We start from the raw sequence: 19,596 nt of genomic DNA on the forward strand, positions 1-19,596 counted from the left end.
TATATCCATATGCTGGAAATAAAAAAGTATTTTGATACTGTAGTGATTGTCCTTGAATCTACCTGACACATGGCCCTGCTCTCTGGCCACAACCTTTCAGAACCAAAGGTATATGTGCATTAGCTTCTCTGCCCCCTTTGCCTCTGCCCAGCAGACCTTAATTAATGTCTTAGTAAACAATAAATTTATTCATTTATTAAATAATAATAATAATAATAATAATAATAATAATAATAATATGCATTCATTTTATTTGCCTGCTCCCTTTTCCACACACACAAAAATCAGGCTCAAAGCAGCTTCCATCAAAGAAATAGGGATGCCTTTCAAATAAGCGCTGCAAAAGCAATTTCGTGATAGGAAGAGCAACAGAACCACTCGCATGTGGCCCCCAGAAGCCTTCACAAAGGGGAATGCGGCCCTTGAGCTGGGAGGGTGGTATTTCCTATGTAGATTAACATCCTGCTCCCGGCAGACGCAACCCAGTACCCCAGCTGGAAGCCCACGGCCGGACACAAGGCACCAGAAGCACCCCTCCCCCGGCCGCCCCCCAAAATCCCCCGGCACTATTTTTCCAAAGGACCCTCTTCTTTAATCTCAGAGCCTCCGGCGGAAGGACACCAGCGGTAGGGTGCATGACGTCACAATCGCACCTCGCGCGGAGGCGTCCTCGCGTTGCCGCGGTAACCACAGACGCCTCTTATTTTTACGGTGCGCATGCGCCTACGCGCCGGGACTTTAAACACACGCCAAAAAAACCCTCACAAAGGATTTTGAGAGGGAGAGCGCGCGGGAGAGCGCCGATTGGCTCTCTGCGCGGCGAGAGGCGGGCCAATCGGGGCGTCGGCACGCCGGCCGGAGAGGCGGGGATTGGTCGAGGGGGGCGCGGGGGCGGGCGCGAGGGGAGGGGGCGGGGCGGTGGGAAGGCGACGCTGACAGTTGGGCAGGATGTCGGCGAGGAGGCGCATCGGGGACCCTGAGGTGAGGGCTCGGCCCCTGCCGGGAGCCCCGGGAGACCCCGTCGCCCCTCTGCTCCCCCCCTCACGAAGCCAAAACGGGGGGTTGTGTGTTTGGGGGGTCGCCCTTCGTTTTTGGGGTCCCCCCCGACGACCCCCCCCTCCTGAAGCCCAGCTATGGCGCCTTTTCTCCCTCCTTGGTGGGGGTCTCTCCCTCAAACACCACCTTATCCCTCCTTTTTTGGGGGGGGTCCTCATTTTAGGCGGGGTCTCCTCTGTATTTTAATATTTTGGGTTTTTTACATAGCTTGCATTTTAATTCTTTGGTTCTTTGCTGTTTCTATTAACCCATAGCATTATTTTAATAAATGTTATAATACCAACCTACTACTACTACTACTAATAATAATATTAATAATGTTCTATTTTAATCTTGTTTTTAAGTTGTATTCATTCGACTTGTTTTTATTGTTGTTTGATTGTTGTTAGCCGCCCTGAGCCCGGCTTCGGCTGGGGAGGGTGGGATATAAATAAAATTTATTATTATTATTATTATTATTATTATTATTATTGCTTGTTAGCCGCCCTGAGCCGGCTGGGGAGGGCGGGGTATAAATAAAATTGATTGTTGTTATTATTATTATTAGTATCTCAAGCAACACTGGACCTGCATAAGAAAAAGAAGAGTAGCCTGCCTGCCTTCCTTCCTTCCTTCCTTCCTTCCTTCCTTCCTTCCTTCCTTCCTTCCTTTCTTTTTTTCTCTCTCACACATATTAATGTCACCTGCCGACCTTGGATTTTGTAATTTGGGGGGGGCTCCCCAAAGAGGCTGCTCTCCCCCCCCACTTTTTGGGGGGGAAGCGGTGGGGCGCTCTTTCTTTGTTGGGGGTCCCCAATAAACCCTGGCTTTGAGTCCCTAGGGAGCTCCTACCATAGACTCTTTCATTGCTGGAGGGGGGCTATTATTGTCTTGTTCTCCTTTTTGTTCTGTGTTTCTATGTTGTGTTTTTATGCTGTGAATCCGCCTTTGAGCTTCGGATGAAAAGTATACAAATTTAATAAGATAAAATAAAAATGGGTTTTTGGGGGGTGGGGGCTTGTTTCCCTCAACCCAGGCTTCCCAAAGAGGACTAGAGACATTTGTGGAAGGGGAGAGGTCTTCTTGTAGCCATTAGCTGCTTGGGCTGTATGGAACTTCCACAGACAGGAGCAGTATACCTTCCAGGAGCAGTTGCTAGGAGACAACCTTGTGAGCTTCTCAGAAGCATCCTGTTGGCTGGTCCAGGAAGCAAGGTGCTAGACCTGTTGTATCCAGCAGGGCTGCTGTAATATCTTGTCTGAGGTGTCTGAGTTGCACATTCAGAGCTGCTGCTGCCACCCTCATTCTGACTTTTTTGGAATGTTTTGGAAAGAAAGCTCTGGCTTTCTCATATTGATGCTTCCTGCTTCCACTGATGTGGAAGGCAGGTACCAAATCATGGTACAGTGGTACTTCGGGTTAAGTACTTAATTCATTCCGGAGGTCTGTACTTAACCTGGAACTGTTCTTAACCTGAAGCACCACTTTAGCTAATGGGGCCTCCTGCTGCCGCCGCGCTGCCGGAGCATGATTTCTGTTCTCATCCTGAAGCAAAGTTCTTAACCTGAAGCACTATTTCTGGGTTAGCAGAGTCTGTAACCTGAAGCGTATGTAACCTGAAGCGTATGTAACCTGAGGTACCACTGTACTGTTTAAATTTCCTGCTGTTACCCTGGTGATGCCAACTGAATGTGAGAGCCAGTGGGATATGGGGAGACTGGATTTGAGTTCCAGCCAAGGATCTGGGGAAGAATTTTCTGTCATTTTCTCTGGCTGGAGACATCATACTTGTAACTCACTGTGATTGATGGAGGCTTACTAGGTTGACCATGTCGGTGGGTAGGTAGACATAACGCATAGTACATGATTGTTGCATCCTTTTAACTGAGCTCTTGTCTTGGCTTTGGGTTTCCCTTTGCCCTGCATGGTCTCTCCACCTCATATTGGTGATTTAATTGATGGATGTAAATTGCTTTATGAATGACATCTTCTGGGAAAGAGCTCTCTAAGTCTGGGTGGGAAAACTGTGGCCCTCCAGATGTTCCTGCTCCCTCCATCCCTGGCCATTGATTGGCCAGACTGAACTTCCTTTCCAAAACGTTTTTTTAAAAGTCAGAAGGAGGGTAGTAGCATCCCTGACCATTGATTGACCAGACAGCTCCCTCAATCCCTGACCATTGATTGGCCAGACTGGCTGGGGCAGATGGGAGTTGGAGTCCAGTATCATTTGGAGAGCCACAGGTTCCCTGACTCTGCAGTGACTTTGGAGGGTCAGGACTGAGATGGCAGTGGGCTGGTGGCAAAGTCCTGCTGAAATATTGTTCTACCCAAACAACTGCTTTCATTACTTATGTTGTCAGACATAACTAAATTAATGATTGGTTGTGACTCTCTGTTCAGAAGGGAGGCTGCAGCTCATTGGTGGAGCACATGATGCTTTGAATGCAGAACGTCCCTGGTTCAATCTCTAGCAACTCCAAGCAGGCCTGGGGAAAACTCTGTTGTGAATGTATATCATAATTCTTGCTTCTCTGTTCTGCTGCAGAGTTTGGGGTAGGGACCTGTGGTGATATGGTGTGGTGTGTGTGTGTGCATGAGGGAGAGAGAAGCCATGACACAAATACTTTGCCAAGCTACCTCATTGTGTGGAGGAGAGAGAGAGAGTAGTTTAAAACTATTTCATTCAATAATTGCCATTTTAACGGGATCATGTGAATGGACCTTTGAGGCAGTTGTATATAATATGGCATTACCAGTTGGACAAGTGAACAAGGCTGCAAAGCTACGGGGTGCCTCTTTGGACAGGCACCAATAACTTTTGTGCTGGCTCCTAGGAATCTGGGTTATTTTTTCAGCCCTACACTTTTGCTGAAAGTTGATAGGAATCAAACTGAAGAGAATCATTTCCAGGGCATGTAATTGCCTGAGCTCAAACCACAATATCTGTGTGCTGTCTGGCAGTCTACGGTTCTGTGCTGATATCTACAGTAGTACCTCGGGTTACATACGCATCAGGTTACAGACTCCTCTAACCCAGAAATAGTACCTCAGGTTAAGAACTTTGCTTCAGGATGAGAACAGAAATTGTGCTCCAGTGGCAGTGGGAGGCCCCATTAGCTAAAGTGTTGCTTCAGGTTAAGAACAGTTTTCAGGTTAAGAACGGACCTCCGGAACGAATTAAGTTCTTAACCCGAGGTACCACTGTATTTGCCCTAGCAGGCCGTGAGTCCATTTGGAACCAGGAAATCAAATAACCCAGCCACTCTGGTCCTTCCAGTGCTGCTCTGACTGAGTGGTAGTTTGAACACCATCTAGCCAGGATCAGCAGTCTTCAAGCCCCCTATTCAAAAGAATGAAGCTCACCATGATTAGTTAAAGTAGACTTGCTAACTCCCCAATGCACAGCATGAAGACAAGGCCCTGCTGTTCCTGGGGGCCTGTTAAAACCACTACCCTGTGTCAGTCTGGCATTACTGGAAGCAACAGGACAGCTGGGTTGTTAGATCATCTCCTCATCTTACATTTCCTTGAGGTGCACTGGGAGTCTCAGGGGTCACATTGGTACCAACAGATCACTGTGACCTGTAGTCCTGCGTGGTGCATGGACATTGTGGAATGGGCCTACAGTAATAAGACTTGCTTTTCCTTTCTCCCAGACTCAAATCTAGGCCAAGCAGAGGAGAAAGGACCAGCATAATAAACCCCTATAGTAAGGATGGGTGGCATATTTAGTAAATAAATTAAAAGGATCCCCTTGGTTAAATTCAGCGAATGAAGTGGAAGTAAAGCTGTTAGAGTAGGGGTAATAAATGTGTAGCATTGGTAGAGGCTGGAGGAAGAAATAAAGTTTGTGTTGTGATAAAATGAGGTCTTATGCCTTTTGCCTCTTTGCCTATCTTAGTATATTGGCTCTTGCGTTTAGGACTACTACTGCCCAAATTTTCTTTCTACACTCTTGTTTCAACAATTATGTGCGCATCTCATCTGGCATTCCAGTTCTTCACTCCATACTTGAGATACCTGTTGTGTATACTGAAGGTTTCTCTCTTTCCTTTTTTCTTTCAAAAACCCAACAGTTTTTGACCAAAAGGATCCCACAGAATCCTAAATACCAGCATGTAAAAACTCGCCTTGACACAGGTAAGTGAACATCTCTCTGCTTGGATAGAAATGAATAAATCAGAGAAAAGTGAGACAGAAACCTTTCCCTTACTACGTCCAACCAGTGGGGTTTTTTTCTATATCCTGGAGGTTGTTACCTATCAAGGGTTGTGGGCTGTGATGTCAGATCATGAGGTAATAATGTGCTTTTGTGACTTAGATCTCAGAGTAAACTTAGTACAAGCTATTAGAAAGTCAGCACATTTGATAATCTTTGTGTTAGAGAAAGCTTATAAACACAAGTATTTGGTCACCTATGATGAATAAGAATGGCCATGAGGCAATCAGGAGTGGAAGTATTAGAAAAGGTGGTTCTTTATTTCTTTTCAGCCCTACTTATTTAACAGGATTCTTGCAAGAGTCAGATGGGACAGGTGAAAACACGTTTGCCACCCTGAGCTCTTTGGAAGAAGAGCAGGACTAAAATGCAATAAATAAAATATATATATCAAGCCTCACAGACCTAGCATTAACTATTTTTGGATGCCTATGATTTTCCAGCCCTACTAATCCACATTAAGGATTATGAGCATAGGATTAATTTAGAATAAACAGGTGAGGTGAGGCCTTGGTAACAGTTAAGATTTCTCCCAACGTTTTCCCAACATTTCTATTGCTGTAGAATGAATTAATCGCACATCTTCGGTGGGAGAGGATTCACCATTGGGTGTATGTTCTCTTGTAGGTAGCAGTATGACCAAATACACTGAAAAACTGGAAGAGATCAAAAGAAGTGAGTAACATCACAACCACGATTTAGACTTCTGTAATCCACTCACTCAGGACCGCAGATCGAGCTTGGGGGGGGGGGGTAGTGCGGGAGAACTTATTGTAGTGGGTTTAGCACTTTGAGGCTCTGCCATGTGACTTGGGATTGTTCCCACCCAAGCAGGGGGCAGGGGTCCTGGAATTAACACATTGTTGGCATATTTGCAGTTGCTGTCATGTATGATCTGGCTGAGATTCCTACATTGCAGGGAGTTGGGTTAGATGACCCTCAGGGTCCCTTGTGGTTGTTGTTTAGTTGTGTCCGACTCTTCGTGACCCCCTGGACCAGAGCACTCCAGGCACTCCTGTCTTCCACTGCCTCCCACAGTTTGGTCAAACTCATGTTCGTAGCTTCGAGAACACTGTCCCACCATCTCGTCCTCTATCGTCCCCTTCTCCTTGTGCCCCCCATCTTTCCCCACATCAGGGTCTTTTCCAGGCAGTTCTCTTCTCATGAGGTGGCCAAAGTCTTGGAGCCTCAGCTTCAGGATCTGTCCTTCCAGTGAGCACTCAGGGCTGATTTCCTTCAGAATGGAGAGGTTTGATCATCTTGCAGTCCATGGGACTCTCAAGAGTCTCCTCCAGCACCAGAATTCAAAAGCATCCATTCTTTGGCGATCAGCCTTCTTGATGGTCCAGCTCTCACTTCCATACGTCACTACTGGGAAAACCAGAGCTTTAACTATACGGGCCTTTGTTGGCAAGGTGATGTCTCTGCTTTTAAGGGTCCCTTACAACTCTACAATTCTATGATTTTGAGATCTCCCGCAACCCAAATTCAAAGCATCTCTGTTCGGGGAAAGTCACGTTCAGGGATTAATCTTCACCAAAGTGTGCCTATGTCTCTGCGTGCATTTTCAGAACATCGTTGTGCAAAAATGGGGACTGGAAGCTTTCCAAAACGAATGCTAAGATTCTCAGCTTAATTAATTCTGAAAACTGTTTTTTTAAGCTTTGTACAGTTCCAGTAGCAAGTCACATTACATACTTAGAATACAAAGGGATTTCAAGTGTCTTTTTCAAAAACAAAACTGTTTTGGCTTTTCCTCACTCTGCACTCCTTTTTTTAGTTGCAATTGCTTTGGTCAACTAGAAATGAAGTTACTTTGTTCCACAACATTCTTTTGTTCAGAGATTGCTTTTGAGTACTGAAATCTTAGCAGCGGTCTCGTTGTATCACCGCTACAAAACTTGTTGTGTTTCTGTCCCTTTCTCCCACTGCACTCCCTGTTGTGCAAACCCGAGTGCCTCTTTTGTGTCAGACTCTTTTTTCCTCTTTAAATCCCACTTCAAGAAGCTTAGATGCAGGTACCCTCTCACTGGGCCGGTGGTGAATAGCACCTTGTGTGGTTCAGATAATTTGCTAACCATCTTTGATTTCTCATGGATAGACGACACCAGTTGGACACAGGCTTAAATGCCTGGTACAGTGTTGCCTCTGTCTCTTCTGTAACTTGAGAAAAACAGCTACGAGGCTAGAAAATCAAAACTGAGAAGCCAGCAGGTGTAGTCCTCATTTGCCTATCTAGTGGACACGGGTGAGAAACAAACCACCTAGTTTTCTTCTCATTGTAAATCTAGTTTTGCTGCTCCTGAGGAGTTCTAGACTCTTCTGAACAGTCGTACTTTGGTTGTCTCTGAATCTTTGCTTCAAGATGTCTGGAACCTTAAAGGGACCTTCTGAATCAGTTCCAGGTATGTTGTGCTGATGTTGTGGGACAAAGTGGCTCTGTTAATATTCTCTTCTACCTGATGGCCCCAACTGCTTTGGGCCACAGCTCCCTGCTGGCTGGTGCTGATGGGAGCTGTAGATTTTTTTCTCTTCCCTTAAGGAGAGCCAGTGTGGTGTAGTGGTTAAGAGCGGTAGACTCGTAATCTGGGGAACCGGGTTTGCGTCTCCGCTCCTCCACATGCAGCTGCTGGGTGACCTTGGGCCAGTCACACTTCTCTGAAGTCTCTCAGCCCCACTCACCTCACAGAGTGTTTGTTGTGAGAGAAAGGGAAAGGAGAATGTTAGCCGCTTTGAGACTCCTTCGGGTAGTGATAAAGCGGGATATCAAATCCAAACTCTTCTTCTTCTTAAGGACAGCAAATTGTTGGATATCCATATCCATCCTGCCCCTGGGACCAGGCCTGGCAGGGAAAATAATAAATATTTTTTGGCAGGTGGTGCTAAGATTGTTTCATTTAAGGTGTTGGTAGCTGAAAAGCAAAGTTCAGTCATGCTCAGTTTAGCAGCATCTTGTATATGTTGACCTTATGAATATCCATGGAGTGGTTGTGATCCTTGTCTTGCTTTCTCAGGTTATTCAGAGTTGTATGTCGGCTTGCGCTTCAGTGTGCTCAGTCCTCTGCTTGTTAGCTCAGTGTGGGCTGGGTTGCATGAAGTAACTGGTGCTGCTGATTTGAGGAAGGGCTTTCTTTGGTTAGAAGGAGGTCTTATCTTAGGTGACCTGTTGGATCCCACCTCCAACCCTCTGTGAAGGCAGCAGTAGATAGTGCAGGGCTGAGGAACCTGTCACCCTCCAGATGATGATGATGGCGTGCAACTCCCATCAGACCCAGCCAGCATGGCTAGTGATCAGGGATATGAAAGGAGTCCAATAATGTGTGGCAGGCCACAGATTTCCCCACCCTTGAGAGAGGGAATTGGCCTGGGAATTGGGTGAATCTTTAGTTGGATAGATCTGAGGGGTTTGGGCTCTGTTCCCTGCACAATTCCATTCAAGGTGCTTGGGAGCAAGATTGGATTTCGTTCTAAGATGAGGTTACCAGATATTTTTTTTAATGAATCCTGGGACACTTTTCAACTTCCTACGAAATAGATGGGTTTTGTCACATGACTGATTTGTAAATCTGGGGACTGTCCCCGGGAAACGGAAACGTCTGGTAACCTTTTTCTAAGAACGGTTCATAAGTTTTCGTACATCCTTTGAAGAAGAGCGGAATGCAAGTGTAATACATGGAACTAATGCAATGGTACTGCCAAAGTTTCCTTATAGATTACACTTCTTCACTGTTTTCCAGATTACAGATACAAGAAAGATGAGCTCTTCAAGAGACTGAAAGTGACTACTTTCGCCCAGCTGGTATGTTCTGTCCTTAAACTGCATTTTTCCTGAAGTGTCCCACTGTATTCACAGTAGTTCGAATGCTTCTCATAAGCTCCTATTGTCCCCTGCTCCCACCCCAGCTCTTGTATAGCAGACGATCAGATATGTGAGCTCGCCATACTTCTGCAAATGAGACTTCCATCGTTTAATATCCTGGACAACCAGCAGGATTCAAGGGTTCTTGGGCCCTTCAGGTGTCAACCCTGATATTAAACTATAATATGTGAAGCAGAAATGAAGATGCCTCGATATAACCCTCAGAGTCCCTTCACGCTCTGCAGTTCTGTGATTCCATGAAAACTCACACTAGGGCTGGCCTTCCTCTGGACCGATGCTGCTTCCTCAGCCCCAGAACAACCCTTTTGCCCAGCTGCTTTTGATCATGTCCTTGCCTCAATCCACAGGTGACCCAGGTTGCTTCCCTAGCTGATGAAAACTCAGAAGTACCATGTGAGGAAAATCAAAAGTTTGATGGTAAGGTCCGGGGCTTCTAAGAGATTACTTTTTTTAAGGTTCTTGGAAATGGTAGAAGTGTAGGCATAAAGTCCTGCCTTGTAACTTGGTGCCAGTGGTCCATTTTGTCTGGCACTGGCTACTTGGTTTCCCCCGACCTATGACCTGAGATCCTGTTTTAGTATCAAACCTGGGGTGTTCTGTTTATATAAAGCATGCCCTTTGCTGCTGGGCTATGGCTTTTCCCAACACAGAAGTCTGCTTACTACATTTTCCTTATTTAAAGAACTGTTTGGGTTCTTATGTGACAAAGTAAGCACTTGTTAAAAGTTAAAGGATTGTACTGGAGATAGATGCTTGACAAGTGGCTATGGTGGGCATTGTGTCTTGTCATCAGCGATGTCACAAACACTGTCCAATGGGTGCTGGTTCTGTTCCTAGCAGGAGGCTTTGGGACTTGGCAAGTGCCGCTTGAAACATTACAGACAAGTCCTGAAAATTTGGTTTCCTGTGAGCGTATGAATGCAAATATAATCATGTGCTACAAGGGGAGAAGAGCACTTCTACGTCTCTGGAAAGCTTATTGTCCATACAGTCTAGAGGCTTTGGAAATAGCCTTTATCACATCCTCTACAGCAGAATCCCAGCCTAACTTATCCCTGCACTTACCCTGACTCCTCAGACTAAACCCTATTACAGTGGTACCTCGGGTTACATACTCTTCAGGTTACATACGCTTCAGGTTACAGACTCCGCTAACCCAGAAATAGTGCTTCAGGTTAAGAACTTTGCTTCAGGATGAGAACAGAAATCATGCTCCAGTGGCGTGGCAGCAGAAGGAGGCCCCATAAGCTAAAGTGGTGCTTCAGGTTAAGAACAGTTTCAGGTTAAGTACGGACCTCTGGAACGAATTAAGTACTTAACCCGAGGCACCACTGTATTACCAAATTTCTGTCTTTATTGTTTTTCTCATTTTGTACACCATTGAGAGATTTAAAGGTCTTAAGAGATTCAGAAATGCTTTTAGATAAATACCTTTTTCAATGAAATATCTGCCTTCCCCCCACCCCTGTTTCAGAAGGCGATGCTGCTCCTGCAGATAACAGCCCTGACATGGCGGCAGAGACCAATGGCAAAAGCAGCCCTGGTGACAAACCAGCCAGTCCCATCCTGTTCATAAACAACACCGGAGCCGGGGAGTCGTATCGTTCCACCCTGCAGAGGTATCCAAGAGTCTGTCTCTGTGCTCGGGCTTCCTTCCTTCCACCTGCCATGATTCCTTTTGCTCCCTGCAAAGATGGGTTTGGAAAAAATTAGTGATGCAATTTAATATTAATATTAATAGATAAGACTCCAAAAGCAACACATGGTATTCCAAACCATTGCTTAGGTAAAGGTAAAGGTACCCCTGCCTGTACGGGCCAGTCTTGACAGACTCTAGGGTTGTGTGCTCATCTCACTCAAGAGGCTGAGGGCCAGCGCTGTCCGGAGACACTTCCGGGTCACGTGGCCAGCGTGACAAAGCTGCATCTGGCGAGCCAGTGCAGCACACAGAAACGGCGTTTACCTTCCCGCCAGTAAGCGGTCCCTATTTATCTACTTGCACCCGGGGGTGCTTTTGAACTGCTAGGTTGGCAGGCGCTGGGACCGAGCAGCGGGAGCGCACCCCGCCGCGGGGATTCGAACCGCCGACCTTTCAATCGGCAAGCCCTAGGCGCTGAGGCTTTTACCCACAGCGCCACCCGCGTCCCTAAAAAATTGCTTGGCTTGGCTTAAAATGCTGAAGCAGGTCCATTGGGCTCTTGGCATGTTTGATAGCCTTTCCAAAAAGTTGGATGTGACTTGATCACTCAAGCTTCCACAAGAAAGGAGTTGGAAAGCAAAGAACTGTGATTGTAGAAGCCGCCCTCCTTGTCCTAGCTGGGCACCCGTTTCCTTTTCTATCAATGGCCGTTAGCCATCAGCTAAATAGAATCTCAAGAAGCAGCATACCTTCATACCAGCTGCTGGGGATAAACAGCAGGAGGAGGGCTACTGCTTTCATGCTTGAACTTCTCACAAGCATTGGGGAGTGTTCAGTGGGCGAAGTTGGGAAGCCGAGTGGGTCACATTTGGCCCACGGGCCAGATGTTTCCCACCCCTGGACAAGCTGGGCTTTTGTCCTTATATTTAAAGGTAAAGGGAACCCTCACCATTAGGTCCAGTCGTGGCTGACTCTGGGGTTGCGGTGCTCATCATCATTTTAGTGTTGTTAGCCGCCCTGAGCCCGGCTTCGGCTGGGGAGGGCGGGATATAAATAAAATTTATTATTATTATTTATTATCTCGCTTTATTGGCCGAGGGAGCCGGCGTACAGCTTCCGGGTCATGTGGCCAGCATGACTAAGCCACTTCTGGTGAATCAGAGCAGCGCACGGAAACGCCGTTTACCTTCCCGCTGGAGCGGTACCTATTTATCTACCTGCACTTTGACATGTTTTCGAACTGCTAGGTTGGCAGGAGCAGGGACCGAGCAACGGGAGCTCACCCTGTCACGGGGATTCGAACCGCCGACCTTCTGATTGGCAATTCCTAGGCTCTGTGGTTTAACCCACAGCGCCACCCACGTCTCTGTTCTTATATTTAACCTCACCTTTTCCCATTAAGTTCAAGGAATCATTCTATGTCTTTGCTCTCCTATTTTATCTTTGCAAGAACCTTGCAGAGTAGGATAGGGTATATTCAGGTGCTCTTAGTCATTGGCACCATGAGCAGAACCTCCCTCTGTGATCTTAAGGGGTTACAGGATTCATCACCTAGGAAACTGGCTGGATTGCTGTCTGTTCTGAACTCAGAGGGCAGTGTCTGTCTGTCACTGAATTGCTGGCTCCTTTGATCAGCTTCTGCCTAGCACTGATAACCACAGAAACATACTACCGTATTTTTTGCTCTATAAGATGCACCAGACCATAAGACGCACCTAGTTTTTGGAGAAGGAAAACAAGAAAAAAAATATTCTGAATCCCAGAAGCCAGAACAGCAAGAGGGATATAGCTGCACAGCGATCCCTCTCGCTGTTCTGGCTTCTGGGATAGCCACACAGCCTCTTCAGGGCAGCGGGATGAAGGCTCCCCCTGCCCTGAAGAGGCTGCGTGCAGCTAGGCCAGAAGCTAGAACAGTGAGAGGGAGTGCTGCGCAGCAATCCCTCTTGCTGTTCTGGCTTCTGGGATAGCTGCGCAGCCTGCATTCACTCCATAAGATGCACACACATTTCCCCTTACTTTTTAGGAGGGGAAAAGTGCATCTTATAGAGCGAAAAACAAGGTATATTGACCTGACGGGCTGACGGTGGTCCTTATTGTGCCTTTATCCTGAAGTTAATGGCTCCTCTTTCTCCCAGTGTCATCAGTGGCGTGGGTGAGCTGGACCTGGGGAGAGACGCCCCGAAGAAAACGGAAAACTTTGCAAAAGACAGACCTTACCCCGACTGCCCCTACCTGCTGCTGGACGTGCGAGAGCGGGATGCGTTTGAGCAGTGCCACATAGTGGGAGGTGAGGCAGCCAGAGCGTCACCCCAGGGGGTTGCGTGAGTGGGGGTGCACCATAACCATCCCCCCCCCTTGCGGAGGTTAATCACCTTTAGAGAAAACCAGAATGGACAAAGCAGCCTCCCGAGTGCAGAGAACGTTGTGGATGTGTCCAGCTTGCTCTGAAGGCAAGAGCTGCTTCCAGTATCCCAACCTACATCTACTTATGCCTTTTGACTCCCCCTGGTGTCAGATGGCGGCAGTGGTTGCTCGTGAGTAACCAGGCAGGACTCCGACCTGTCTTTTACAGGTTTTATTGTGCAAACTATTTACAGTGCAGACCTACCAAGTTCATGTCCGTCTCAGTCACTTGCAGAATCCGGGAGTGGCCCCTTCCGGCTTCTCCCCCAACATAAGAACTTTGGCACCCCAAGCCTCCTCCTCCCCTCCTTGTGTTTCACCCCTCTGCGCAAGCTGGGCGACGGAAGTGGCGTGCGTCCCTCCTGGCCAGCCTGGCAAGGTGAAGCGCTGGGGCTCTCAGCAACATCCTCCAGCCCTTCCCTCGCTTGGCTGGCGCCTTCCCTCTCTTCTCCACTGGAGGTGTGGGTTTTCCCACCGCTGAAAGAGGAACTGCTCCTCAGGAGTTTCGGAGGCTCTCTCTATCCCTGCCTCCCTCCCCTGTTCCGATGGCAGTCCCCTGACACCTGGCTTCTTAAAAAGGGCTCCAAGAACTGCAGGCTGTTTTCTAGCTCAGGAGAAGGCAATGAGCAACTGACTCCCCAATCACCACTGCATGAATTCAGTCTGTGAAGTGCTCACCAAAGTGATAATACACTATTTTATTTATATAATCAGTTTGTATACTGCCCTTCATCCACAGATCTCAGAGCAGTCACAACACCTACCTGCTCAGGTGGTAATTTTGTGCACCTGACAAAGTGGACTCTGGCCCACAAAGCATAATAATAACATTTCATTCATTCATTCATTCATTCATTCATTCATTCATTCATTTATATGCTGCCCATCTGACTGGGTTGCCCCAGCCACTCTGGGCAGCTCCCAGCAAAAAATAGTAAAAACTTAGTACAACATCTGACACTAAAAACTTAGCCTTCAGATGTCTTTTAAAAATCACAAAAAGCTGCTTAAAGATTAACACAGGTTTCTGAGTCATTTGTGCTGGCCAACAAGTAACAGGCTTCCTCCTCTGGGATTTGCTATCTGCAGACACTGAGCCTTGCTTAGAAGCAACTCTGTAAGACTGGGGGTCCTACCGCACTCCTTGGTACCAGAGGTGACCACATCAGGAAAGGGGGGTGTGTGTACAAATGCAGTGCAAGCTGCAAGTCTGTTTCCTAGGCTTGGCCTCCTCCCTCAGTAGGAGAAGGCATCCTGGGAGAGGTATTTGGCCCATCTCCTTCAGCAGCAGATCTGTACAACTGGCACACGTACGTTGGGAGTTCCACCCTCCCAGTTTCAGTCCCAGTGAGAGAAAGAAAGCAGGGCTTCTGCTGAGCTTTGTGAAGAAAAAGAAATTCACTAGTTTGATCAGCCTTTTTTCTCTTTCCCTCCCCTTTCTCGTTTCCGAGCACAATTCAAAGTGTTGGTGCTGACCTTGAAAGCCCTAAACGGCCTTGGTCCAGTATACCTGAAGGAGCGTCTCCACCCCCATCGTTCAGCCCAGACACTGAGGTCCAGCGCTGAGGGCCTTCTGGCGGTTCCCTCGCTGCAAGAACCTAAGTTACAGGGAACCAGGCAGAGGGCCTTCTTGGTGGTGGCACCTGCCCTGTGGAATGCCCTCCCGTCAGATGTCACAGAGAGAAACTACTACCAGACTTTTAGAAGACATCTGAAGGCAGCCCTGTTTAGGGAAGCTTTTAATGTTTAACAGACTACTGAATTTTAATACTTTGTTGGAAGCCGCCCAGAGTGGCTGGGGAAACTCAGCCAGATGGACGGGGTATAAATAAATTATGATGATGATGATGATGATGATGATGATTCCATATCTTAGCTAGTGAACCAAGAGAGGAAAAAATGGCCAAGGTGTCTTCTCACACTGGGGTTCTTCGCCTGGCACTGCTGCCCTTGCTTGGAAGTGGATGGACCGCTAAGCCTCTGCTCTGGCTTCTTTTGTCCAGCATTGTCCTACCTTAAGAGCTAGAGAACCATCCTCCCACCTCCAAATGGATGCTCACGATTCCAATATGATTTTGTGTGTGTGTGCTTTTGCAGCTGTAGAAAATGAGAACAGCCTACTTAGTTTCTCTCTTCTGTTCTAAGCTTGCTTTTCTCTTCCCTTTGCAGCTTACTCCTACCCAATCGCCACGCTATCCAGAACCATGAATCCCTATACGAATAACATTTTGGAATACGTATCCTTCATCCAAAGAAGCCTCTTGGTGTTCTGCCGCTATTTCTGCTTCAAATGCACAGCTTGATCAGGAGCCCTGACCCCACAGGAAGCGACGCTCACAGTCCCGTAACGTTCCCTTTGAGGAAAGCTCAGTTCTGTGCTCAGATCCACTTGATCATCATATTTCGCTGCTTTCCCCACAGTATGTCTTCCAGATCCATGTTTCCTTTGCATATGTGTGTCTGGAACCCCATGGAGATCAAGGCCGATGGGGAAAATTTCAGGGATCTGAAGGGTGGAGAGAGATGTAGTATTGGGGCTCCAGGATGCCTGCTTGCAGTGTGACTTGGGCATAAGCCAATGTCTAATATGTGGAGCTTTTGCTCCCCCCACCTCCTCCTCCTACTTACCAGTCTATGATCCTTCCTCTCCACAACATCCCCTGACATGCACCCTCTCACACCATTAAGGAGAGGAGATGCGGGTGGCGCTGCGGGTTAAACCACTGAGCCTCTTGGGCTTGCCGATCAGAAGGTTGGCGGTTCGAATCCCCGCGACGGGGTGAGCTCCCATTGCTCGGTCCCTGTTCCTGCCAACCTAGCACTTCAAAAGCACGTCCAAGTGCAAGTAGATAAATAGGTACCGCTCCGGTGGGAAGGTAAAAGGCGTTTCCGTGCACTGCTCTGGTTCGCCAGAAGCGGCTTAGTCATGCTGGCCACATGACCCGGAAGCTGTACACCTGCTCCCTCGGCCAGTAAATCGAGATGAGTGCCGCAACCCCAGAGTCGGCCACGACTGGACCTAACGGTCAGGGTCCCTTTACCTTATAATAAGCTATCCATCTTCTTTCCTTCCAATCCTATTCCTTACCCCCGGGACTAAAAGGAGACACAGTCTATCTCTCCTCATTTAAAATGTCCAGGGATGTTACCTAATTTAGCTCACTTCCGAATACAGAATTTGAGTTTTAATGTGTTTTGATGGAGTCGAGAGCTGTTGCTTGCCCGTCTTTGACAGCAACCGAATGTTGAGGCTACTGACCTTGGTTTCCCTTGAGAGAAAGTGTTGACGCTTGTGTCCAAATCTCGAAGCCTAGGTGCCTCTCATCTGCCATTGGAGTGATCTGTCAGGCACTGCTACCTTGACATCCCTAAACCCTGGGGGGGGGGACTTTGCCACCATCTTGTTCTCTTCCTACTTCCGTTGATTGTACAAGCCTTAGCATCTCCGCCCGCCAGAAAAACGCTCATGGAAAGATCATCATTCTGTACGACGACGACGAGAGAGTAGCGAGCCAAGCTGCCACCACCATGTGTGAAAGGGGTTTTGAAAACTTGTTCATGCTCTCTGGAGGTAAGAAGCCGTGGAATTTCCCGGATAATTACCTGCTAGTTTCAGATATCAGATCCATTCTCCCTCCCCTCCAGCCCTCACACACTTTGTAATGTGATCTCTAGAACTGAGATGCATTGCATATAGTACATTGATGTGCCCTGGTGGCTATGCTTGCACATGAACGTGCCTAAAGAGCTAAATTTCTGGAAAGAGCAAACCAGTTTAATAGGCTCGGCTAATTAGGTCAAAACCACATGACAAAGTTGCCCCAAATCCTGCTTTTGTGACCTGTCTGGTTATGCAAATCATCAAGCACACTTTGCATATATCTGGATTTCTCTTTTAAAAGAGCTGCACATAGCACATTGGCCCTGAACACAGAAACCTCATTTCGTCCCTGCTTCCTCAGTGTTTCAATGAACTGTAATTTTTTTTCACCATATTCCCTCGCCCTGCAGGGCAAAGAGAGAGAGTGAAATGTGCACTGCCTCCATTTCCAGTGCTAAATGTGCAATGGACTATGCCGATATAGGCAGAGGCTTCATTCTAAATCAGCCTTTAGCACGTTCAGAGTAACATCGGAAGGTGTCGAGCCGGACTGCGTTGTCAGAATCTCCTACTTCCTTGCCTCCTAGGTCTCAGAGTCGTCGCTCAGAAGATCCCCGAAGGGCTGATAACTGGCACATTTCCTTCCTCTTGCCTATCGGCCAGCCAGCCTGGGACCGCCCGGAAAAGAGCCACTCCCAGGCAGCCCCTCCCCCCGCCCGCTGAGAATAAATGGAGATTTACAGCAGAGGATCTACAAAAGATACAGTACTATCTAGAAGAGGAGCAACTTCCGACAGATTCCGCCAGTAAGACTTAGCTGTCTGTCTCCTACAGCTAGGATTGTCACCTTTGGTCAGGCAAAATATGGGGCAAGTCCAGGGAGGGTGGGATGGGATGGAGAACTAAAATTACTCTCCCTGTCGCAGAAATGACTTCAGAGCAATCCATTATAATGGGTTGTTTCCAATGCTAGTCATACTCATAGAATAGACCAAATGAAATTTACGGACCTAAGTTAGCAATGCATATTAATTTCAATGACTCACTTCCTCCCCACCTGCTGAATTTCTGTCTGTGAGAAAGAATGGTAAATGTAAAACTTCTGAATTACTGTTCTGGTGTTTTTTTAAAACACTCAAAAAAACTTGCAGTCAGTAAAACATACAAGCTAAGAACATCTGTTAAAACCAATAATAATAATAATTTATTATTTATACCCCTCCCATCTGGCTGGGTTTCCCTAGCCACTCTGGGCGGCTACCAACAAAACACTAAAATACAATAACCTATTAAACATTAAAAGCTTCACTAAACAGGGCTGCCTTCAGATGTCTTCTAAAAATTTGGTAGTTATTTTTCTCTTTGACATCTGGTGGGAGGGCGTTCCACAGGGCGGGTGCCACCACCGAGAAGGCCCTCTGCCTGGTTCCCTGTAACTTGGCTTCTCGCAGTGAGGGAACCGCCAGAAGGCCCTCGGCGCTGGACCTCCGTTTCCGGGCACAACGGTGGGGGTGGAGACGCTCCTTCAGGTATACTGGACCGAGGCCGTTTAGGGCTTTCAAGGTCAGCACCAACACTTTGAATTGTGCTTGGAAACGTACTGGGAGCCAGTGTAGGTCTTTCAAGACCAGTGTTATATGGTCTCGGTGGCCGCTCCCAGTCACCAGTCTAGCTGCCACATACAGCATTTCAATACAGCAATTCAGTATATATATCATCACAGTTAAGTTATTATTTAGGTTACAGGATCAACATAAGCCCCCATAGAATCATAGAATCATAGAGTTGGAATAGACCACAAGGGCCATCGAGTCCAACCCCCTGCCAAGCAGGAAACACCATCAGAGCACTCCTGACATATGGTTGTCAAGCCTCTGCTTAAAGACCTCCAAAGAAGGAGACTCCACCACACTCCTTGGCAGCAAATTCCACTGTCGAACAGCTCTTGCTGTCAGGAAGTTCTTCCTAATGTTTAGGTGGAATCTTCTTTCTTGTAGTTTGGATCCATTGCTCCGTGTCCGCTTCTCTGGAGCAGCAGCAAACAACCTTTCTCCCTCCTCTATATGACATCCTTTTATATCTTTGAACATGGCTATCATATCACCCCTTAACCTCCTCTTCTCCAGGCTAAACATGCCCAGCTCCCTTAGCCGTTCCTCATAAGGCATCGTTTCCCCAAAAGACAGATTCCGGCCCTGAGAAGCTCGCAGCCTAGGTTTTAACACTGAGTGGAGCAAAGAGGTTCAGGGGCAAAAGAGGGGAAAGGACCCAGGCCTGGATGTGTCCCAAGCTGTGCCTTGCTGGTGGTGGTAGGAAATGGCCTGGGTTGCTTAGCCAGAGGCCAGCTTGCCTCGCTCACCCTCCTGTTCTGCTTCCTCTCTTACAGCCCGTCTTAGCCGCGGTTCTTCAGCTCGAGACTCCAAAGCCACCGCCGTGCGGAGCAGCCAGAACCTGCCCACCACCAACACAGCGGTGGCCCTCTCCGCCCGCTCCCTCAGCAGCAGCAGCCTGCAAAGCAGGCCCTGGAGATAGACGGTGTCGTTTCCCACTCAATAAAAGAGAGTCCCTCTTCCTGGGGCCCTTTGATCACTACAGCCAGTCTTTCGCTTTTAGGAAGGTGGTGCGCACGGGACAGAGAGGGGCAGAGGAGCAAATGTGGGCAAGGTATGGAATAGGAGAGGGGGGAGACGCCACAGGCCAAGGACCTTTGGAGCGGAAAAGAAGCCCAGGGTGGGAAGGAAACAGGCTAACCTTATCTAAACCTCCCAGCTAAGACTCCGGTTGGTGTTTGTCATTGCCTCCCCCCACCCCTAAAGGTA

The 19,596-nt window shown here is 47.7% G+C and overlaps 1 protein-coding gene across 3 annotated transcripts; it reads left to right on the forward strand.

Annotated features, from left to right (window-relative positions):
* Positions 1 to 900: 900 nt before the first annotated feature.
* CEP41 (centrosomal protein 41) lies at positions 901 to 19,369 on the forward strand. Of its 3 annotated transcripts, none has more exons than XM_028746518.2 (11): positions 901 to 981; positions 5,112 to 5,175; positions 5,882 to 5,929; positions 8,992 to 9,053; positions 9,482 to 9,551; positions 10,609 to 10,753; positions 12,909 to 13,060; positions 15,346 to 15,413; positions 16,633 to 16,747; positions 17,365 to 17,583; positions 19,164 to 19,369. In XM_028746518.2, the coding sequence occupies exons 1-11, from the start codon at positions 949 to 951 to the stop codon at positions 19,307 to 19,309; spliced, it is 1,122 nt and encodes a 373-aa protein (XP_028602351.2). In that variant the 5' UTR covers positions 901 to 948; the 3' UTR covers positions 19,310 to 19,369. The 3 variants fall into 3 exon arrangements, with proteins under 3 accessions (XP_028602351.2, XP_028602352.2, XP_077791494.1); XM_028746519.2 differs by lacking the exon at positions 901 to 981 and adding an exon at positions 1,055 to 1,156; XM_077935368.1 differs by lacking the exon at positions 901 to 981 and having other exon boundaries at positions 5,113 to 5,175; positions 5,819 to 5,929.
* Positions 19,370 to 19,596: the final 227 nt, after the last annotated feature.

Source organism: Podarcis muralis, chromosome 10 (genome assembly GCF_964188315.1).
Source record: "Podarcis muralis chromosome 10, rPodMur119.hap1.1, whole genome shotgun sequence".
Lineage (NCBI taxonomy): Eukaryota > Metazoa > Chordata > Lepidosauria > Squamata > Lacertidae > Podarcis > Podarcis muralis.